We start from the raw sequence: 21857 nt of genomic DNA on the forward strand, positions 1-21857 counted from the left end.
CAGAGGAAAATGAAGGCCTTGCTTTTTCGTATCTCTGCCCATTCTTTCTCTCTCCAGACTGAGAAGCACAGTGACTGATGAGAACAAAGCATAGGCTGGATTCTGATATCTTACTCTGATTAAGTAGCACCTTACGCCATGAGTAGATGACTTTTGTAGAGTAAGGTACTATCAGGAAGGGTTATCAGGATCCAATTCTACATAAGGGAGATTTTAAACATATCATTCAAAACACAGGCAATAAAATTTGCAACAGAACTGTCTTAACATCAGAGGAGAAAATCATGGATGATGAAAAAAACCATCGTTGCCACAAATTTTATGGTCTCAGTAATGTCTTCTGGAATAATCTGTAACTTCTAAACTTTCACTTAAATAAATTTTCTCCTCCATTGGGGACTTTGCCATTGACTTCAGCGTGGCCAAGATTTCACCCACAGTCGTTGCAATGTAAACTGTTAGAAAATTATCTCCAGCCAAGCACCAGTATTAGTGGTAGAACTGGCCCCTCTCCACTTCTAGTAATGTAAACTGAAGTGTGCACATCAAAGTCTAATTTGGGGCTATTGAAATTCTCACATTGTTAACCACAAGCAATTCCTCTATTTTTTTTTAAATAAGCAAACTGTCCCACCCCACAAAAGTACATGAAAAAAGTTGTTGTTGCAATATTTGTCTCCACTACAAATAATAAACAGTTGTTGCTGGCAACTGGTGCAACTAAAATAGCAGTGAATAGTTTGGCTGCTGGTGTAGACAAGGACAAACTTTTTGGGGAAGGGTAGAGGAGGACTGTTGTTTTGTTTTTGGGAGTGCAGATAACTTTTCTTGCTCCTCTTCATCTAATCAGAACATCCATGCACATAATATAACTTAATATGGAAAAAAGGGCAAAAGCCAAACACTGTTGGAAATCAGTACAGATTTACAGATATATTTATAGACTACTTGGTGGGTAGATTTATAAATTTCATTTAAGCTTTATTTGATGCTGTAAATCAATCTAAATTACACAAGATATTGCAATAAAAATTCCCAGTAGTAAATTTAGATCAGGGTCGGCAACCTTTCAGAAGTGGTGTGCCGAGTCTTCATTTATTCACTCCAATTTAAGGTTGCGCGTGCCAGTAATACATTTTAATGTTTTTAGAAAGTCTCTTTCTATAAGTCGATAATATAGAACTAAACTATAGTTGTATGTAAAGTAAATAAGGTTTTTAAAATGTTTAAGAAGCTTCATTTAAAATTAAATTAAAATGCAGAGCCCCCCGGACTGGTGGCCAGGACCCAGGCAGTTCGAGTGCCACTGAAATCAGCTCGCGTGCCGCCTTCGGCACGCGTGCCATAGGTTGCCTACCCCTGATTTAGATCAATTAGAATGCATTATATTTTCTTACAGGACAATTAATAGTTACTACCAATCACATAAACACACTGATGTCCCTACATCCAACTTTATTGATTTTTAAGTAGAAGCTCTACATTCAAAATAATTAAATGTAGTTGATGGAAAAGCCCTTCATATTTTTATGATTTACAAAGTTATCAACCTTGGCTCTTACTGCTAAAATAAAAACTATTCACACATTACATTTGTACATTACAAAATATGTCAGATTAATTCAAACAAGCTGACCTCCTGATTGTGTCTGATAAGTTTATGCACAATTTTTCAAAATTAGATCTCTCCTTGGGTTCTGTTACAACAATTACCAATATGTATAACCTGGCATGTTTTCTGCAGTGTGAATAGGCTAATAGTTAATGGATTTTAATCCTTCCAAGTAAGTGAAGTTGTGGCTGTTTTGATTGTGATTATGATACATGAAAATCTGTGTAGGAAACACAAACACACAAGTTTGTGGACATTTTTTTCTACTAGAGTTCTAAATAAGGATTGTATTTAATTCTGCAAAAAGCAACTGGCCCAGCAGAAAAGGCTTATAAAATTAGATGCTTATAAAAACAGGTAGTGGGCAAAATCCTCACCCTTGCTCCAGGCCCCTTTATGTCATCAAAAAGACCAGAGAAGCATAAAAGGAGCCCTAAAGACTCCAGCTGGGAAAAGATTCCCAAGGTGCAGCCTGACAGACTGACAATATCCTGTAGTGTCCTGGACAAACCTTATGGAATTAAGATAAACTTTACTGAATTAAGTTAGATCTTATTGAATTAGGGTTAATACCTCTTTGGTCCATTGCATTAAAAATGCTGCTGTGTTTGTGTTACTATGGAAATGTATCTCTCTTTTCTAGAAGGAGGGGAATGCTAATGTACTTCCACCATTATCAGCCCTTTGAAGCCACCCAACTGGAGAGGTGTATATATACTAGTTCAAACTGGATTCTCCAGGGACCAACAGACAAAGAAAGGATTTTTGGATAAATACCTAGTTTTAAACTGTCTTAGGGCCTTCTTCCTTATCCAGCAAATGGACAGGACCGCTGATGCACAGAGAGACCTAATTAGGGTGACCAGATGTCCCGATTTTATAGGGACAGTCCTGATTTTTGGGTCTTTTTCTTATATAAACTCCTATTACCCCCCCCCCCCCACCCACCCCAGTCCGATTTTTCACACTTGCTGTCTGGTCACCCTAGACCCAATCCTTAGCATAGGGTTGGAAGGACTGGGCCTTCTGAGGCCCTATGAAACTGGGTGCTTGTTCTGAGCTGAAGCTGTGATGAACTTGTAACCACAGGAATCCCATGGGGTGGGGATTTGAAGGACTGCTCCAGTCAGAATCTGTTAGGATTGGGGTGAACTTTGGTAAGCTTATTAGCATGCAGGTAGGTTCTTTTATTGTTTTTAATATGTTTTCTCTGCAGTCCTTTTTTACCTTAAGAATAAAATAGGCTTGTATAGAAAGAACTGTGTGGTATTTATAACAATTGACAATCACGCCGCTATCAGTCTCTGATGAGAAAGCAAGCAGGTGTGCTTGGGCTGCTTGGCTCTCTGCTGGGAATAAAGCATTAGTGGCAGGTAACTGCAGGTTGGAAGTACCCTGGTCAGAAGGGAGTGAGATGTGGGTCTTCACACAAGAAAGAAAATGGCTGGGAAGCTGGAAGTCTTAGAGTGGATGCCCTTGCTGGACCATTGAGGGGGAATACAGGTGCTATTGCCCTGATGTGTGACACAGGTACTGTGGGAAGTGGCTGCTTCCACAAGAACTCTTTGCAATATGTGGTGGAGGGGTGGCTGGACATGTCACATGCAAGGTAACATCATACAGTGCTTCAGGGATTCTTGTCAGAGTTGCAGCCCATTGGATAGCCCTCAGAGGTTGCTGTAATTTAGTCAGATATGTCTAAATTTACGCCAGAGCCCTCTCCAGCCCCCGTAGCTTCCCTGGATCAGGAAAGCGCAAAGGTGGTTTAAAATATCTTAGTCCACATTCACCTCCCCTGGGGTTGTGAATTCTGGCTTCACCTTATCAGCACAGTAGACAGCGCTGGCTCTGGCTTTTTTGCCCCCCCTTCCCCCCACGGGGAACGCGGCAGGGGAGGGTGGCGAGTCCGGCCGGGGCTCCGCTCTCCCCGGCAGCCGGAGCGCTGGGGGGAGGGCGGCAAGCCCGCCATGGCTCCGCTCTCCCCGGTGGCCGGAGCGCTGCGGGGAGGGCGGCGAGCCCAGTCGTGGCCCCGCTCTTGGGCTGGAGCGCCGCACCGCGCCGTCCTCCTCCAGGTGCCGCCCCAAGCACATGTTTGGTGGGCTGGTGCCTGGAGCCGGCCCTGACAGTAGAGGATCTTACCCAAAACGTGAAGAAGAGCTGTGTATAGCTTGGATGCTTGTCTCTGTCACCAACAGAAGTTGATCCAATAAGAGATATTACCTCACCCACCTTGTCTTAGTAAAAGTAAGAATAGAAAAGTATTTGAAAGATATTTCTGTTTTATAAGCATGGCATTCACATATAACTTCACACTGAATTTAGGTGTCACTATTTTCTCTAACTTTCACAATGTAAATAGATCTACTCAGGCTCAGAGAACTAATTAAACTAACACCAGCAAAGACATTAACTCAGCCCTCTCCAACTCTGTTTGTTTCATTGAGGTTTACACTTCAAAGCATGGAGCAAACTTTGACTTTTTATGAACATTGCAAATATTACTAAGCATGGACAATGTGAGGTCTTGTCTACACCCAAAACTTGAACCTTTTTCATCAAAATAGTTTTTAAGATTGTTTTAGCTAAACCTTTGCAAACCTCTTCATGGGGACTCTTATGTCAGTTTATAAGTAGGTTATATCTGTTTAACTTAGTCTCGTGCAATTTCTGTGTATAGATATATTTAATTGGAGTTGAAGCACATTTTAAAAACATTGGGCTAAATTCAGGTCTAGTTCAACAACTGCAACTTAGGCCTTGGCTACACTTACCCGCTAGTTCGGCGGCTGGCAATCGAACTTCTGGGTTCGACTTATCGCGTCTAGTCTGGACGCGATAAGTCGAACCCGGAAGTGCTCGCCGTCGACTGCGGTACTCCAGCTCGGCGAGAGGAGTACCGCGGAGTTGACGGGGGAGCCTGCCTGCTGAGTGTGGACCAAGGTAAGTTCGAACTAAGGTACTTAGAACTTCAGCTACGTTATTCACGTAGCTGAAGTTGCGTACCTTAGTTCGAATTAGGGGGGTAGTGTAGACCTGGCCTTAGTGTTGTACGTTACTTCCAGGACTTAGCCCATTACCTTCATATCTATCCTCTTCCTGGCTAATTTTCTCCTTATCCAGGACAGTTAAAATGAGCTTGGACATGCAAACTAGCAGCTGAGACAGTTCCCACTCACGCTAGCTTCTTGTGGCTGCTGTCTGAGTGTTTTTGGTGGAGATCCCTTCATTCTAGAATTTGCTTCCAGCACTAGTCAGGTAGAGCCTGAATATAGAGACCTTTAGGATACTGTGAAAAGCTCATTTGTTTTTTGAAGAGCTTGTTTAAGGAGGTGGTTTGGTTTTTTGGGGAAAGGTCCTTATTTTTCTGGGGAAAAGGCAAAAAATATGTTTTTATATATGCTAACTATGATAGGCTGTATTTTATAAATCTGAAAATCAGAATAAATACAAGTTTTATTTTTTATCAGTACATTTTATCTGTGAACTTTACTTTGAATGATACCATGGTTGCTTGAGATGTATAGGGTTCCCACAGACTGAATCTCCACATTACATGTAATGAAGGTATGTTACATATGTGTGTTAAGGGTAATGTAACACTGGAAAATAGCTTCTCCATAAGGAGTAGATTCCAACGTTGCCATGCCATTAAAAAAAATAAGGATTCCATGATTTGGTGTTCATTGAGAGTCCTTTTGGTGAAAGAAAAATATAGAGTAACACCTTATTTAAATAATTGCCTAATTTTTTACTATTTATATTGACTACTGCCATTATTTTACATTGAAAAACCCAAACAAACTAGATATTTGCAAAATAGAAAACAAAGCTAATGTATTGCAATTGGATAAGATAAATTAGTCTTGGCTGAATATTACCAAGGAATTTTGATAAACCATCTCACTTTTTTCCTCTCACTAGCTGTCAAGGCCTACCATTACATTTTCATGGAGTTTTCTTAGCTGCTAGCTATAGTGGAATTGTGCACGTGCAAATCATGATTGAATGTGATAATTTTGCTAATTATGCTGGTTTTAAAGTCATAGGTAGATTAATGTGGTGCTTTTGTGTGTAAATACCTTTTTACTTTCAATTTTCTTCAGATCACACTACAGAGTAGATTGGCTGTGCAGAAAACAAAATTATCAATATGTGTACAACCTCCTTTAGCACTGACCCATGACCAGTTCATCTTTGATGATATAGGTAAATTCTTCTTTTACTGTTACAAAGTATTTTATAATGTATTGCTTTAGCTGGGATTGTTTCAGCCTTATTCTAAGATTTACTTAGTGACCCTCTAAGTAGATGTGCACCAAGCTTAACTTTTGACACATTGATGAGGATGATTATACTCTCTTTTAAAAAAAGAAACGTCAGTGGCAGTCACAAAAACCCAACAGAATGTTAGGATATGTGCAAAATCAGAAAGATAGAAAATAATGTTGAAAATAGTATACAGTCAAATAATGTAATGGTAAATCCTAATTTGCAAACCTGTGTCCAGTACTGGTCCTTCTACCTCAAAAAATATGTGGTATTGTGGTTACTGTGCCTGTACAAAGAGCTTTTGCTGAGCAACAGGAGCGAGGAGAAGGTTCAGTTACTTGTGCCCAGTCAGGCATAAGCTTCCTTCTCAGCACTGCCCACTCTGGCTTCCTTACAGCCTCTTTGAAATTCAGTCAGCTGCAGGCTGGATTGCTTTGAAAACTGCAGAGGGAGCTGCAGGCTCCAGAAAAGTGTCCTAGGGCCTGGATCGGGTTCATGGACCATATGTTTGACAACCCTATTCTAAAGCATCTAACATTGGTCACTGCTGAGTCAGGATAATGGGATTGATAGATCTTTGGTCTCTTCTGGAATGCCAATTCCGATGGTCCTACCACATGTTCCCTAAGGAACAGAGGGCTGATGGCTCTGATGCTATGACCTCAATATAGAATTGCATTTGTGTTGAGTCTATCTTATGTTTGCTGCACAGTGACATTTCACTGTTGCATTTTAAGAGAGTTTTGAACTGGAGCATCTTGTTTTGCTTTAAATAATATATATTGAAGAAAAAATTATGTACAGATTTGATTGAATTAGTTCAATGGAAATGTATAATATAACTTAACCTAAAAATATTTCCTTAGGTATTGGAAAATGTTAGGTTTTCTTTCAGTTGGCCGTATTTATTTAATGTACTTTGTTATTATTTGTAGAGTCGGGCAGATCTAAAGCTGTAGCTCTGTCTGTCTTTCTGAAAGGGAATTGTCCACCAGCAGAGCTGGAAGGAAATGCTGTGGCTTCCTATAGTACGCCCACAGGTGAGCAACATAAGATTTCAAAGAGTGTTTTTTTTGTTTTGTGTTTTTTTTTTTAAAGGTTTTGATTCCCTTATGGTCTGTCTGTCTGTCTTTCTTTCTTTTTAACTTCTTTAAAATATTTTGAGGTTAATAGTAGTGTGCTGAAGAATTTGGTCTTCTGTTGTTTTAGTTAATATTTTATTTAGCACCATTAACTTCCCCGACCTGTTTACAGAGTTAACAATATACATTTACAACTTGGGAAACAGACTTCCCATGTGCTGTCCCAGCAATTTGCTTCTATCCTGACCTGAGAGGACCTCCTTTAGGGGTGAGAAGTTAATTACCTCTTTATGACCATTCAGTCCTTGACCTCACTGCAGAGGCTACCAACAAAAGTGACAATTACTCTCTCTGCACAGAGGAAGAGGATTAAATGGTTGCGGGGACTGATTATTCCTTCACCCTGTTTCCCTTTTAGTCTGTGGAATAGCATTTATGATTGTTTTACTTGTTTAGAATAAATTAGAACAAAATGCGAGTCGTTGCATTTTATAATGACCTAATGACCCCAGGCCATCCATAGTGACACAACAGGTCAGTTTGCCCTGACATCTATTGTCTTTGCACATCTTGCTGGCTAATCAGACGTCATCTAAGGACAAGGAGCTAAGTTGAATGATCCATGTCATGTCAGGACCATCTCATGTTTAAACATTACTACACACACTGTTTAATTCTCAGTCAGAATGTGTGTGTCTGGGAGAAAACTGGGTGACATTTTATACTACTGGTAAAAAGTGAGTAAGTGGAAATACATTGATTTATATCAGCTGAAGATTTGGCACCAAATCTGCTTTCTCTTTTCCTCCTTCCCCACTGGTTGCAGGAACAGAATGGAGGGCATTTCTCCCTAAGGGAATCTTTGTTTCATGTGCTCAGTACTCCCCATACTACCGTGTGTATGTCAGGTAGTATGGGAAGCCGCATTCCTATAATGGGTGTTTTTCTTGATCTCAGGAAGCCTAAGGACCATTGGATTCTTCAGCGGCTCTCAGAAATACTAAAAAGTGTTGAGGACAACATATTTTGTTTTCCTTAAGAAACTAAATGTGATGTCATCCAAGGCATTCTTCTGACAGGCCTGGGATTTACATTCTGAAGGAACTGAGTCTGCAAAACATTTTTGCTAGTGAACTCTTAGCTATGGGATTCCTCCTCTCTGGTGGGCCATTAAAGCCTGAGTTAGCAAAGCATAATATGTTGGTTAAGCATTATTTGAGAATGGATCATCACTGGAGAAGTTTTTCCTGTGATGGGTTCAAGGCAACATGCAACATGCTGTGTTTGTGCTACCTATTTTGGCAGTTTGAAATGCAGTTTTATTTGTAAATCTGACTATAAAAATGGCTCATTGTAACACAGATCTGTCCTCTTCAGGCTAGATTAGCTGGGTGCACAGAGGGTAGAGGGTAAAGGATGCTGCCTCATGCTCCAGATCATCTGTGCAAACAGCAGACGCAATTCCAGTTCCTGCATGCTAGGGATGTCTGAGATTGATGGCTTCTAGTGACTGAGCATGCAGTACCTTCCTAAGAGCTCTGTCTGGGGCCATGTGGACATGTCTGCGGACAACCTCTGTGTGATTTACATGTAGCTCTGAGCTAATCTGGTCTTGGGTTTCTTGAATCATACCCCCCGATTTTAGTGATGTGCATTTTTACTGCTTTTTTGCTCCTATGAGCCCTGCAGAGCCAACATAACAAAGAGAGAGTGAGCTGAATGCTTATTTCTTTGCATTATCTAATGAATTATTTACTTTTGTAATAGTTAATAACAATGAAAGAAAATACCCCAGGTTGACTTTCAGATATTGAATCTGTAGGCATTGCAGTTAGGAAACAAATACTTGTAACCTGAGGGTACATTTGATCTGAGATCTTTGAAATAAAGTAATCATAGAACACTATTTAGCCATTTCATACAGAATCACTTTAGAATAAGACCACACTTGAACATGTTGTGTTTAATTGTGGAATTTGCCCAGCACAAGGAGCATAAAATAATTAAATAAAATACATGACTTAATGGTTCAGAAGTTCTGTTCCATCATTAGGCTTGGCTAGTTCAATAGAATTGTATACAAACACACTATCCCTGTTGGAGTTTGTAGAATCAAGTCCTCAGATAGCACTTAGGTCCATGAAAAAATATTCTTTCATTGTCTGATTATATCTGAATAGGAACCTTTCATTGGAATGGATTTTTGTTTGTTTAAATGATCCAGCATTGTGGGTCAAATTTATGGTTGGTGAACTCTGTGGAATTCAATACAGTTTAAATTAATTTGTTTTTACTGAGTTGGATGGAGTTACACGAGGGATGAATCTGGCCTTTTCTGGTTATTTTTGGTTAGTGTTAAGTCTTCTATATTTAGACACACTAAAAAAAAAACACTTATTGGATTTTGCCTTTAACAAAAGTTACATTTATTTTTTCTGAACTGTTAATTATTACGTCTCTTCTTTGATTCCTCTTTAAATAATATCTTACATATTCTTCCTTTTTTTCCCTCCCTTTTTCCTGTTGCTGATTATGATGTAGATCTCAATCCTGAAGGTGAGTGAAAGAAAAGATTTAAACTGGACAGAGTGTTATAACTGACAGCTGATTTTCAATGAAGCAGATTTGGAAGTGAACTGTGAATGTACTTTTTAGGAGATGACTCTTACAAGCTTTTATATCCTCCTTGGAACAATGTGCTGGCTTGGCACTGCTCTAGGGATGACTGCTGGGAATTACGGGCGAGATTGAGGCTTAGACGTAAGGGGAGAATTATGCATAGGGAAAGTAGACTGCACCAATTATGATTTTTTATTGACTTATAATACATTTTCACCTGCATAACATTGGAATCTACAATATTAAAGTGTTTTATTCCATCTTGACGACAGTGATGGAAAATATAATTATATTATTATTGCTTACTGTATCTTTAGCCACCTTTCTTCTTACAGTGCTATCTATAGCTCATCACCTTCAGCTGAATTTAAACATAATTTTATTTAACCTTTCTTATTGTGAAAAAGCCCTCAGGATTTGAACTGGTGCCATGTTATCTGTGCATAGAGTGAAACAGTAGCTCTGAGTTGTGTGAATTGCTTGCATTCATCCCATTTCTTAGAACTGTCTTATGGAAGGCTGAAAGTTGATTTCTAGATGATTAAAAATACTAGCACAAATGTTGTTCAAAATGTAGCCATGATTAGGACCGGTCTCATGGCGTCAAGTGGTGCCCAGCTATCAAAGTAACATTACACAGGAGGATAAAACAGGAATAGAAAGGTAGCTAGCATCTAGGTAAGCTGAAAAAGGACAGTTCTTGAGTTTTGAAGGCTCCCTGTTGTCTGGATATGTTTAAAGCATATATTAAGTCCCTGTGGGATATACATTTGTTTTGCTGATTTTATAAGAAATGTATTAGTTGTAAATTCCATGTTCACCCCAAAAAGAAAGAGAAACCCCAGTTTGGGGATCAGCTGGGAAGGAAGTCTCCAGCTGTTCGATTTCCCATTGGAGATAGGGTTGCTTAATGGGCATGTGTTTGAAGTTTTCTCTCTCTCAGCCTCTCTTTCATTACCCATCCATTTTTTAGCAGCCTCGGAGAGGTAGAGCTGAAGCTGCTGCAGCTAGTGAGTAGGTAAATGAGACTGCTAGTGGCACCCTTCCTTCTCTCTCTCTCTCTTTTGCTCTTGGTTTTGCTGAAGAAATAGAGGTACTCCAAGAAATAGAGTGGCTTCAGCCCCGGGGAACAGGATGAGGTGCTCTACAACCGCAATTCAGCCACTGCAACACTCCCTATAAAGCAGGAGGAGTGGCTGCAGTGAAAACACTGTTTGTTTCCATCTGTTCTGGAGAGTGAGACCAGCTACATGGGACCCAGAATGGAGAGTAGAAGCAGGAGTATTTCAAACCATCATTGTTACTAAGAATAGTTCTGCCTTACTGCATAGATGTGTTTATTTTATATGCAATTTGATAGGATCAGACATCTCTTAGAAATGACGAACCAGATCCTGCAACCTTTACTCATATGAGTATTTTTTACTCAAGCCAATGTTTTCCTCAGTTCAAGCATGAATAAGGTTGCAGAATTTTGCCTGAGGATGTATTTATGGTAGCATTTTATTTGGGCTACTACAATGAGTACTAACGTAGTTAAATTCAGCTCAGTCAGTAACAGAAAGGTCATAAATTCTTTGAATATTTAACATCCTGAACACAGACTCAGCTATTTCTTTTACCACTCAAGGTCTTTTTATAAAGGTATAATTAAGATGAATGCAGTTACACTGTGTGCATGTAAGATATAAGTATCATATTTCAAGCAGATACTATTTATATGATGATCTGCTCTGGTTACATTACCAATGAGCAATTCAGCTTTTATACAGGGGGGAAAAATTGTTATCCCATCTGTTTTGTTATCCATTATTCCGGTATTAAAGTTACATGACCTGTGCAAAGTATAACACGATGGTGGACGAGGATGACACATGGCCTATTACCAGACATAATAGAAAGGGCTCAAGGAAGTTCTGGCTGCCAGACTTTGGTCCTTCTTTGGATTTCCTTGCTCCCATGTAAAATGACTCTCGCACACCCAAAGCAGTGTTCTGAAAGAATTCTCCAGTATAAATTTTATACTCTAGTTATATATATTTTTAGCAGCTTTTGGCTCTGCTTCCCTTTGATTCAGAGATTTTTTTGGACTCTTTCTGTATATACCAGAGATAATTGAGATTTTTGTTTCAGGAAATAAAGTTCTGTCATGTTTAGTTTTGATTTGCATTTCCTTTGCACATGTTGAAAAAATATTATTTATGATGAGGCAAACTGAGAACTGGAGATCTAAGAACAATGGGCATGATACTAGAAAAAATAAACTTGCTTTCAATATGAAAGTATTTCAAAATCTTTGTGGCAAATTCTGTTGAGTATTTCTTGTTGGCAACCCTCTGAAATGTTTCAAGATTTAATATCAAGACCTTTGTATTATGTCATTGAGAGAAACAAAAAGATTGTTCACTCCTTTTTCTAGAAGATTATGGAGAGATTTGTAAGAAACTTATGTAAAGTTTGTTCAAGTCAGCATTTTGAAAATTCACAAGTTGATTGAGAAACAGTTTTCAGCAAGTGTCCCTGAAACCCTGTTTTTAAGGCTTGTCTCTGTGTCCCTGACTGTTTCATGTAAACAAGTTTTATTGCAATTTTTCTGAAGTGCTGCAGGCTTACCACCTGGAGGCACTACCAGACAGTGGCGCTAGTGAAGTTAAGAACAGGGCAGCTGAATGCATGTGTGTCTGTTACTTGGCCTTGATACCTAACCTGATTTTTCAAGGCCTCCCAGTGACCTTGCCTCTGCACAAGTCCGTGAAGCAGCCCTTCCTTGCATGTAGAGCCAAATCCATAGGTAGCAAGAAAAAGAAGTGAGATGGAGGGGGATTCTTTAGCCAAGGAGAGGAAGGTTGAGCTCCTTTTTCTTTTACCTTCCATGCATGCTTCCCTGATGACTATAATAAATGTCGCTTTCCTGCCTTCACATCTCCTCTGTTCCCACCCCAGCCATGAGAGGGGTCTTAATTTATTCACTCTGAAAATCTGGTCATGCTAAACTTTTAGGTTAAATTAAGACCTGCCCAACTAATCATCTGGAATGGTTGTGGAGATCAGGGGACTTTAGGACAGAATGGGTGGTTACTGTTCCTGTGAAGCTGATACTGGTATCAGCATGGTAGACCTTTGTGCATACACAGGCTTTCCCCACATGAAAAAACAAAGATTCCCCTGATGGATGTTTTGGCAAAAGAAAGTGGCAGCTGTCTGCTCATTAGACCAAGGGCTTCCCATTTTACAGCTTCTAGGACTTTTATATTATATTATATTATATTATATTATATTATATTATATTATATTATATTATATTATATTTCAGACTTGTTACCAATTTCAAAAGCATTGAGTCTTGGTTTACATTTGTTCATATTCTTGACAAGTTCTGATTTGCATTTGAAAATAAATTTAAAAAAATCATATCTATTAAGAAAAGTGTGTATTTCTGTTATGAAGTATAATTTTTCTCCCATTGTTGCTGAGTCCCAATAATGCCAAATGTAATTTTTCAGCAGTATGTTGCTAGCCAAAGATTGTAGCCAGTTCTGTCCATTTCTGCTTCTTTACTGCATTACCAATGGAAGATAAACTTTAATATACATTTGAATAATAACTCAGTATTGAAGCTGAATAAAAAGTGACTTGCCAGTTTCTTCAGTGCCACCATTCATTTAATGAATAGTTACCAACAGGAGGTCAATGTTGATTGAATGTCAATTTGAATTAAAATAGCTTCCATTGTTGTTTGCAGTGTTGTTGTAGCTGTATTGGTCCCAGGATATTATAGAGACATAGTGGGTTAGGTAATATCTGTTACTGGACTAACTTCTGCTGGTGAAAGAGACAAACTTTCAAGCTACAAGTAGCTACACAGGCCAACCAGTTTTCTTCATGCTTCCCAACATATACAAACAATGGCTGCCTCTGTGAGTCATCAAAGCATGTAAGGACATGTGATATACTCATGTGACTCAGGACTCCATCTTGGGCCAGTAACTTTCCACAGACGGTGGCTGTGGACTTTGTTTGAGACAGTAAAATTCCTTATATATGGCAGAGGATATAAAAAGGCACCTGAGACAGCTCCATTTTGTCTTCATTTACTGCTTCATTTCTCCGGACTGGATTTCTAACAAGAAAGCTCTAAACAAGGACTGATGACCCCCAAGCTGTTTGCGTGATTCCAGATTATCACTGCTACAAACCTGATATAAGGACTTGCAATCACTTGTATGTATATGATCTATTAACCGTTTATAACTCTCTCCTTATTTTCTTTTATTAATAAATCTTTAGTTTTTACTTACTAAACGATTGGCATCAGCGTGATTATTGGGTAAAATCTGAATTATATATTGACCTGGCTAGATGGCTAGTCTCTTGGGATTGGAAGGACCCCATAACTGATTAAATTGGTTTTCACTAACCACTTGGCATAAGTCTAGTGTCTGGGTGGTGAACCAAAGGTTGGAATGCCTAAGCAGGCTGTGTTTTAGACTTCTTGCTAACCAATGTGGTGATACAGAAGTACACTTTTGTTATTGGCTTGGTATAATCTAATGATAGAATAACCACTAGTTTGGGATGAATCTGCCCCATTTCTCAATGGTCTGTCTTGAATTTGGAATCCTCAGCTGTGACCCACTGAGACACAGTGACACCTATACACCGATCTCTGTCATAATGATGGCATCACTGCCTGCCTCAAATATCTACAAATATCTAATGCACAACACTCAGATATCCACCCAAAACATTGCCAAACTCACCCATTTCATCCTCACCCGTAACAATTTTACATTCAGTAACAAACACTTTGTCCAAATCATGGGAACAGTCGTGGGTACTAGGATGGCTCCCCATATGCCAAACTCTTCCTGGGCCACATTGAAGAAGAATTTCTGGACAAATGCACCACAAAACTAATGATATAACTGAGATATATCAATGATATTTTCATCCTCTGGACAGATGACCCAAATTACCTTATAGATTTCCACCAGAAGTTCAACAAGCACCACCAATCTATCAGATTTTCTCTAGAAACTGCAACACCAGCACCAACTTCCTGGGCACTGCAATCAGCTTCAGCAGTGGAACTTGTATACAAGAAACCCATGGATCACCACACCAACCTTCACAGATCCAGTAACCACTTCAAACACACCAAGAAATCTGTTATCTACAGCCAGGCACTTAGATACCACAGGATATGCTCTGAAAAGAAAGTCCTGGATGCATACTGTAACGCACTTAAAACCACCTTGTAGCAAAGAGACGTGGATGCCCTCTGAGATTGACAGTGAGGGATGGCCAGATGCCCTCTGATGGGCGGAAACAAGGAAGGCCATGCTCACCACACCAGAAGCAGAGGGGACAGGAACAGGAAGTATAAAAGGCAGGCCCTGTAGCTCAGTTGAGCAGCATCTGCCAAAGGAGACGGATGTGTTCTCCCCAGTGCTGATGCAGGAGCCCGCAGAAGACTTCAGTTACCCTGAGGACTCGCCCAAGCTGCCAGACCCAACCAATGCTGAGGAGCTGTTGGGGTTGCCACTGGTGGTGTACCCCACAGAGGCACCAGACTCTCACCACACTGAGGTGCCATCTCCTGGACCATTGCAGTGGAACTCCTAAAGGTCTTCGCCTGGCTGGGCATGCCCCAAGACATCCTCACGGACCAGGGCACAAACTTCACATACCGACTCCTTCAAGAGGTCTGAGGCCTCTTGAGGATCAAAAGACCCAGACATCCGTATACCATCCGCAGATGGATGGTTTGGTTGAGCGGTTCAACCGAACATTAAAGAGCATGCTCTGGAAATTTTCCCCCAGAAGAACTTCGCCACTGGGACCAACTTCTTCCTCCCCTGTTGCTCGCCGTTTGGGAGGTGCCACAGGCTTCCACTAAATTTTCTCCATTTGAGCTGTTATATGGCTGCGGGGATTGATGTATCTCATGAGGGAGACATGGAAGCAGACCCCATCCTGAGCCCAGGGCATATTTTATGTACTGCAGCTCCAAGAACGCCTGGCTCTGGTAGGGGCCCTCACGAAGGGGAACCTCCGAGCTGCCCAAGGAGTCCAGGTGAGAGGATATGATCAGGGCACATGTGTTCGGACCTTTGAATCAGATGAGTCAAAACTGCTAGAATACTGGCAGGGTCCGTATGAGGTCATCCGCCAGACAGGCCTCATCAACTACAAGGTCCGACAGCCTGACCGGAAAAAGAAGTGCCCTGTTTACCATGTTAATCTTCTGAAACATTGGTGCGAAAGGGAAGGGCTGTTAATAATTCTGCACCCCCCGGAACCCAAACTGGGGCCACAGACCCCCGTGGGAACAGAACCTGAGATGCTCAGGGATACAGTCTCGGAAGAGCAGCTAAAGCAGGCCATATGTCTTATTGAGGCTTTTCCTAGGACTTTTACTGCTGTGCCGAGAGAGACCACCCAGATCCACCATACCATCTACACCAAACCCAGAGAAGTTGTCCATGGAACAACCCGACTACTCCTGTGGTCCCATGCGGGACACAGTAGAGCAGGAGGTCTAAGCTATGTTAGAACTTGGGGTCATCGAGCAGTCCTCTAGTGAGTGGCCGAGCCCTATCGGGCTCATCCCTAAGCTGGAGGGTTAATGCAATTTCTTGATTCGATGCCTACCTGATGCCATGGGTAGACGAGCTCCTTGATCGACTAGGGGAGGTATAGTATGTTACTAACCTTGATTTAATGAAGGGATACTGGCAGATCCCACTGGAGCCCAGCTCAAAGGAAAAGACAGCCTTCACCACACCCAGTGGACTCTACCAGTTTACCAAGTTGCCCTTCGGTTTCCACATGCTCCCTGCAATGTTCCAGCACTGAATGGACCATCTGCTGCAACCCCCCGGTGAGTATGATGCAGCTTACCTGGACGACATGGTCATATACAGTCGCCACTGGGAGGACCACCTGAATCCAGTGGCGGCTGTCTTGAGGAGCCTCTGAGGGGCAGGTCTCACTGTGAACCCCAAGAAATGCCAGATTAGGTGGTAGGAAACAACTTACCTAGGATACACCTTGGGGTGAGGCAAGCTGCGCCCCCTACTCAGAAAAATCCAGACGATCCAGGATCACTCGGCCTCAACCACTACGAAACAGGTCTGGCAATTCCTGGGACTAGTGGGGTACCATCAGCGCTTCATCCCAGACTTTGCAACCATTGCCGCTCCCTTGACTAGGCTGCTTACCAAAGACCATGGAGGGGATGGTATGATGGGATAGCCTAATTTTGGCAATTAATTGATCTTTGATTATTAGCAGGTAAATATGCCCAATGGTCTGTGATAGGATGTTAGATGGGGTGGGATCTGAGTTGCTACAGAGAATTCTTTCCTGGGTGCTGGCTGGTGAGTCTTGCCCACATGCTCCGGGTTTAACTGATCGCCATATTTGGGGTCGGGAAGGAATTTTCCTCCAGGGCAGATTGGCAGAGGCCCTGGAGGTTTTTCGCCTTCCTCTGCAGCGTGGGGCACGGGTCACTTGCTGGAGGATTCTCTGCACCTTGAGGTCTTTAAACCACGATTCGAGGACTTCAGTAACTCAGACATAGGTTAGGGGTTTGCTACAGGAGTGGGTGGGTGAGATTCTGTGGCCTGCGTTGTGCAGGAGGTCAGACTAAATGATCATAATGGTCCCTTCTGCCCTTAAAGTCTATGAGTCTATGATCAGCCACTGTGGGTGCAGTGGAACCCTGACTGCAAGGTAGCCTGTCAGGCTCTGAAAGACCATGTATTCCGAGAACCCATACTATATAGCCCTGATTTTACATGCTGGTTCATTGTCCAAACCGACGCTTCAGCGGTGGAAGTAAGGGCTGTCCTCTTCCAGGACATTGACAGTGAAGAGCACCTGGTAGTATACATCACCTGTAAGCTGTTCCTGCGGGAGTGGAACTACTCAGCAATTGAGAAAGAGGCTCAACTTGTCTGGGCCATAGAAGCACTTCACTACTACCTCCTCGGGAGCCCCTTCATGGTAGTGACAGACCATGTGCCACTGAAATGGCTCCAACGGACGAGACATATCAACACCTGGTTGATGCGCTGGTACCTGACTCTATATCCATTTGCCTTTACCATTCAACATTGAGCCAGTAAGGAGCACACCAATGCAGACACATTGTCACGACTGGAGGAAGGGAGACTTGGAGCTGGGCTGACCAGACTGGGAGCTGGGCTTGAGGGGTGTGTGTGTGTGCGTGTGTGTGTGTGTAGCAAAGAGACATGGCCCCCCTTGGAGATTGACAGTGAGGTACAGCCAGATGCCCCTGGTGGGCAGAACCAGGAAGGTCATGCTCACCACACCGGAAGTAGAGGGGACAGGAACAGAAAGTATAAAAGGCGGGCCCTGTAGCTCAGTTGAGCAGCATCTGTCAAAGGAGATGGATGTGTTCTCCCCATTGTTGATGCAAGAGCCCACAGAAGACTTCAGTTACCCTGAGGACTCACCCGAGCTGCCAGACCCAACCAATGCTGAGGAGCTATTGGGGTTGCCACTGGCGGTGTATCCCGAAGAGAGATCAGACTCTCATTGCATCGAGGTACCAAAGCTAGAGAGAGTAGGAAGTAGCCCAGGGAAACTAGACAGCAGTATGGTTAAGTGCTGGCCTGTTGTGGGTGGATCCCTGCTGACCCGTGGCGGACCACTCCGCCACTGTTAAGATCCTGGGCTGGGACGCAGTGGAGTTGAGTGGGCCTGTGTCCCACTACCCGCTGGGGTGGCAGCCTCCCTAGAAGGCCTGTGAGAGTCTACGGTCCACTGAGCTAGGATGCTGGACTGTGTGGGGTGCTCACCCCTTGCCGGAGCCCCCTAGACTGTGTGTGGGGCTCATGCCTCCCTGAAGGCTGGGCTCCTAGACTCTTACCCTGCCTGAGGGTTGGCGCTCTAGACTGCTTGGTGCCCCGTCCTGCCTAAGGGCCTGGGCCCCTGAACTGTTCACTGCTCTACCGTGCCTGAGGGTTTGAGCCCTAGAGACAGCTAATTTCCCCCTTGTACAGACTGCCATTCTAGGTGCGTGACAGCAAAGAAGATTCCCTTCAGAGATTCACGGTGAGGGACCACCACTCAGACCTACATGTGTTCACCAAATAAGGACACTCTATGAGAGAAGTAGATTGCATTATTCATATATGGAGATATATCTATCTCATAGAACTGGAAGGGACCCTGAAAGGTCATCGAGTCCAGCCCCCTGCCTTCACTAGCAGGACCAAGTACTGATTTTGGCCCCAGGTCCCTATGTGGCCTCCTCAAGGATTGAACTCTCAACCCTGGGTTTAGTAGGCCAATGCGCAAACCACTGAGCTATCCCTCCCACCCCATTATGGAATGAGCTACCCAAATACCCTGGGAAACTGCTTCAATACAGGGAAAAAAATACTGATTGCATACAACTAGTTGTCATCTGCAATCCCACACTGAAACCCATACATGGTATCACCAAGCAATTAAAACCCATAGTCGATGGGAATCACATCCTGAAAGAAATCTTTCCTGAACTCTCTCTTCTATTCTTCAAACAACCCCACAACCTTGCCAACCTCATCAGAAGCAAGGTACCCACAGACCAGGGCCTATCAACTCAAAGTGCCACCAGCTCCTGCCATAACAGATGCAAAACCTGTATATGTATCTCCACTGATATGATGATCAATACTCCCCATGCCACCTGTTTCAAGATCCATCAGTCCTACACATGGCTATCACAACATGTGGTGTACCTCATCCAGTGAACTAAATGCCCCAATAGCAACTAGGTGGATGAAACCAGGCAATCACTATGCTTTCAAATGAACTCACACAGAAAAATGATGAAAGACAAAAACCCTATAAACACTTTTCACAAAATGATCACTCCATATCTGATCTCTCAGTCCTTGCCCTCAAAGGAAACCTGCACAACACCTTCAGAAGCCTGGGAGCTTACATTCATAACTTTGCTAGACACTAAGAGTCATGGTATTAATAAAGACACTTTTATAATAAACCATGAATCTGATCTGTAACCCACTAAGCACCCTTTTTTGTCCTATGACTTAACAGGCTACTTCACCTTCAATGGTCTCTTACAATATGTGTTAACAGTTTATGCTAAACAATTGGTTCCACCTTGTATTTAGCTGTGATACTCAGAGTACCTTTCCCAGCCCTGAAGAGGAGCTCTGTGGAGCTCGAAAGCTTGACTTTTTCATCCACAGAAGCTGGCCAAGGAAAAGATATTACCTCACCAACCTTGTCTCTCTAATTTTAATTAAGAATTTTATTTTCAAATCGATTGTATAACTCACTGATGTTGAGATGCAAAGTTTAAGGATGTTCAATGGAAAGTGGATGCAGCATTCTTTTAAACTGGTTTAACCAAATGTAATTTTTTAAGTACAAATGTCTGTTTTTGTTAGAATATGTAAGTGAGAAGGCAGCACACTGAAAAGATACCTTTTGATTTTTGCTTATGAAGGGCTGGGTGCAATTTCTATCAAAGGTTAGACAAATGTTAACATCTACTGGACAGTATTTTATTAAGCCAAAACTTGCTGCCATTTGATGGAAGACAGATTTTGTTTAAGGGTATGACTAATAAACAACCATGTATGTTCTGAAGAAGTGTGTAGTTGTCATGATAATTGAGAGGAGTGCATAATACATTGCTGCTGTATCCATTCCCTCCATTCAACACATGAGGCATATGCCGTGCAACTCGCAGTCATATTAAAGTGGAATTGTTTGGCTGAAGGTCTGTACAAACTTATAATATTCTTTAGTGCTATATAATCACTATGAATACAGATTTACAGCTTTAATAGATTTGGTTAATATTTTCATGGAGTCTGAAACCAAAACATTCAGTTTTAATTTGTCATTAAAAGAGTGTTTTTTCATTGTTAGTTGAAAATTAACCTTAATCCAAAAGTTTGCATGGCTTGACCATTTTGTTTTAATGACTTCCTGATCTACACTAAAAATGTATATAGCTTTTTTATAAACAATGTCATGAAATGTCTTGCCCTCAGAATACAGATATTGTCACTGTTAACTGCAAACTATCTGTCCTGTCATTTCAGGAATACCAAGAGTTGCTCAGTGTAAATTTAGACTACCCTTGCGATTAATTTGCTTTCCAGCTCAACCTTCAAAAACAGCAAACCACAAACTAACTATTGATACCAATAAACCTCCTGTCAGTCTTGTGAACCTTTTCCCAGGTAGGACTTTTGATGGTGATGTGTCTGTAACATAAGAAATGTTCGGAATTCAGATTGGAATCTTTCATCATGAAGTAATGATAGGGTAATTATAAGATAATTGCCAAATGATAAATACATAGCTGAATATTTTTGGTTGGCTTTGGTGTACGAAGGTATGATGTGTATTATCAGGATAAATCAATGTAGGGCTTTAAATTTTGTTAAAATATTATCATAATTATTATGGTTTACTGCATGGAAACCAACGTATCAAAATGCTTCATTTGTGACTCTGATGTTGCATTACTTCAAGTGTGACTATTTTTCCTTTAATGTATGTATTGATTTTCAAATGTATTTAAGCTTCAGGTAAGTAATCCTATAAAGACTTGCCTTTCTGGGTTTTTGTGTCTTCTGCATTTAGGTTTCAGTATAGGTTCCAGTGTTATCTGAAAGCTTTGAAAATTTTTCCCTGTTATGAGTTTCTGTTTTATAGATATTTTTTTAAAATAGTGCATTTTATTTTATAATTTTGTTTCACATCAATATTATTTTATTGATCAAATTAAAAAATGTAATAAGACAGTTTTCAAAAAGGGAAACCTACGTAGAGCAAAATTTACAATTTGTCCAACCACCCCAAAACAGTTTGTACTGGTCCAGAACAACACATATATTTACAGTATTTAAATAAAACATATGTTGCAGACTTGTAGCCAAAGGTGTGCATCAAATTGTGTAGCTTTAAATTCATCTTTTTTTTACAGTGGCTGAATAAGGAGCTAAATATATCCTCTTTTGATCTATGAGGAAACTGTGGGTTTGTGTGGGTCCATTAATGCATATTGGCTATTCTCTCCCCTCCTCCTTCTGATTTTTTTGCGATGATGGTGGAGTTATGTACATACCTTGGTCCAGCCCTTTTAAAACCAGGTGTGCTTTACAGTGCACTACATACAGTACTAAAATTGCATAGTAGCTAATTTAACAAGGTAAATGGTGAAAAATGACTATGTACTGAAAGATGAGACTGAACTCTGAAAATCTAAAGGTCTT

The 21857-nt window shown here is 41.3% G+C and overlaps 1 protein-coding gene across 10 annotated transcripts in view; it reads left to right on the forward strand.

The window, feature by feature from the left end:
- BBS9 (Bardet-Biedl syndrome 9) overlaps positions 1–21857 on the forward strand; it is a 484737-nt gene that overhangs the window by 120519 nt on the left and 342361 nt on the right. For 9 of the 10 annotated variants that reach the window (XM_065583753.1, XM_065583754.1, XM_065583755.1 and 6 more), the window contains 4 exons: positions 5716–5818; positions 6817–6921; positions 9505–9519; positions 20679–20819. In XM_065583753.1, coding sequence (XP_065439825.1) covers positions 5716–5818; positions 6817–6921; positions 9505–9519; positions 20679–20819 — 364 coding nt within the window. The remainder of the gene's footprint in view (positions 1–5715; positions 5819–6816; positions 6922–9504; positions 9520–20678; positions 20820–21857) is intronic. The other variant, XM_065583757.1, reaches the window with a different exon arrangement.

Source organism: Chrysemys picta, chromosome 2, assembly GCF_011386835.1.
Source record: "Chrysemys picta bellii isolate R12L10 chromosome 2, ASM1138683v2, whole genome shotgun sequence".
Taxonomy (NCBI): domain Eukaryota; kingdom Metazoa; phylum Chordata; order Testudines; family Emydidae; genus Chrysemys; species Chrysemys picta.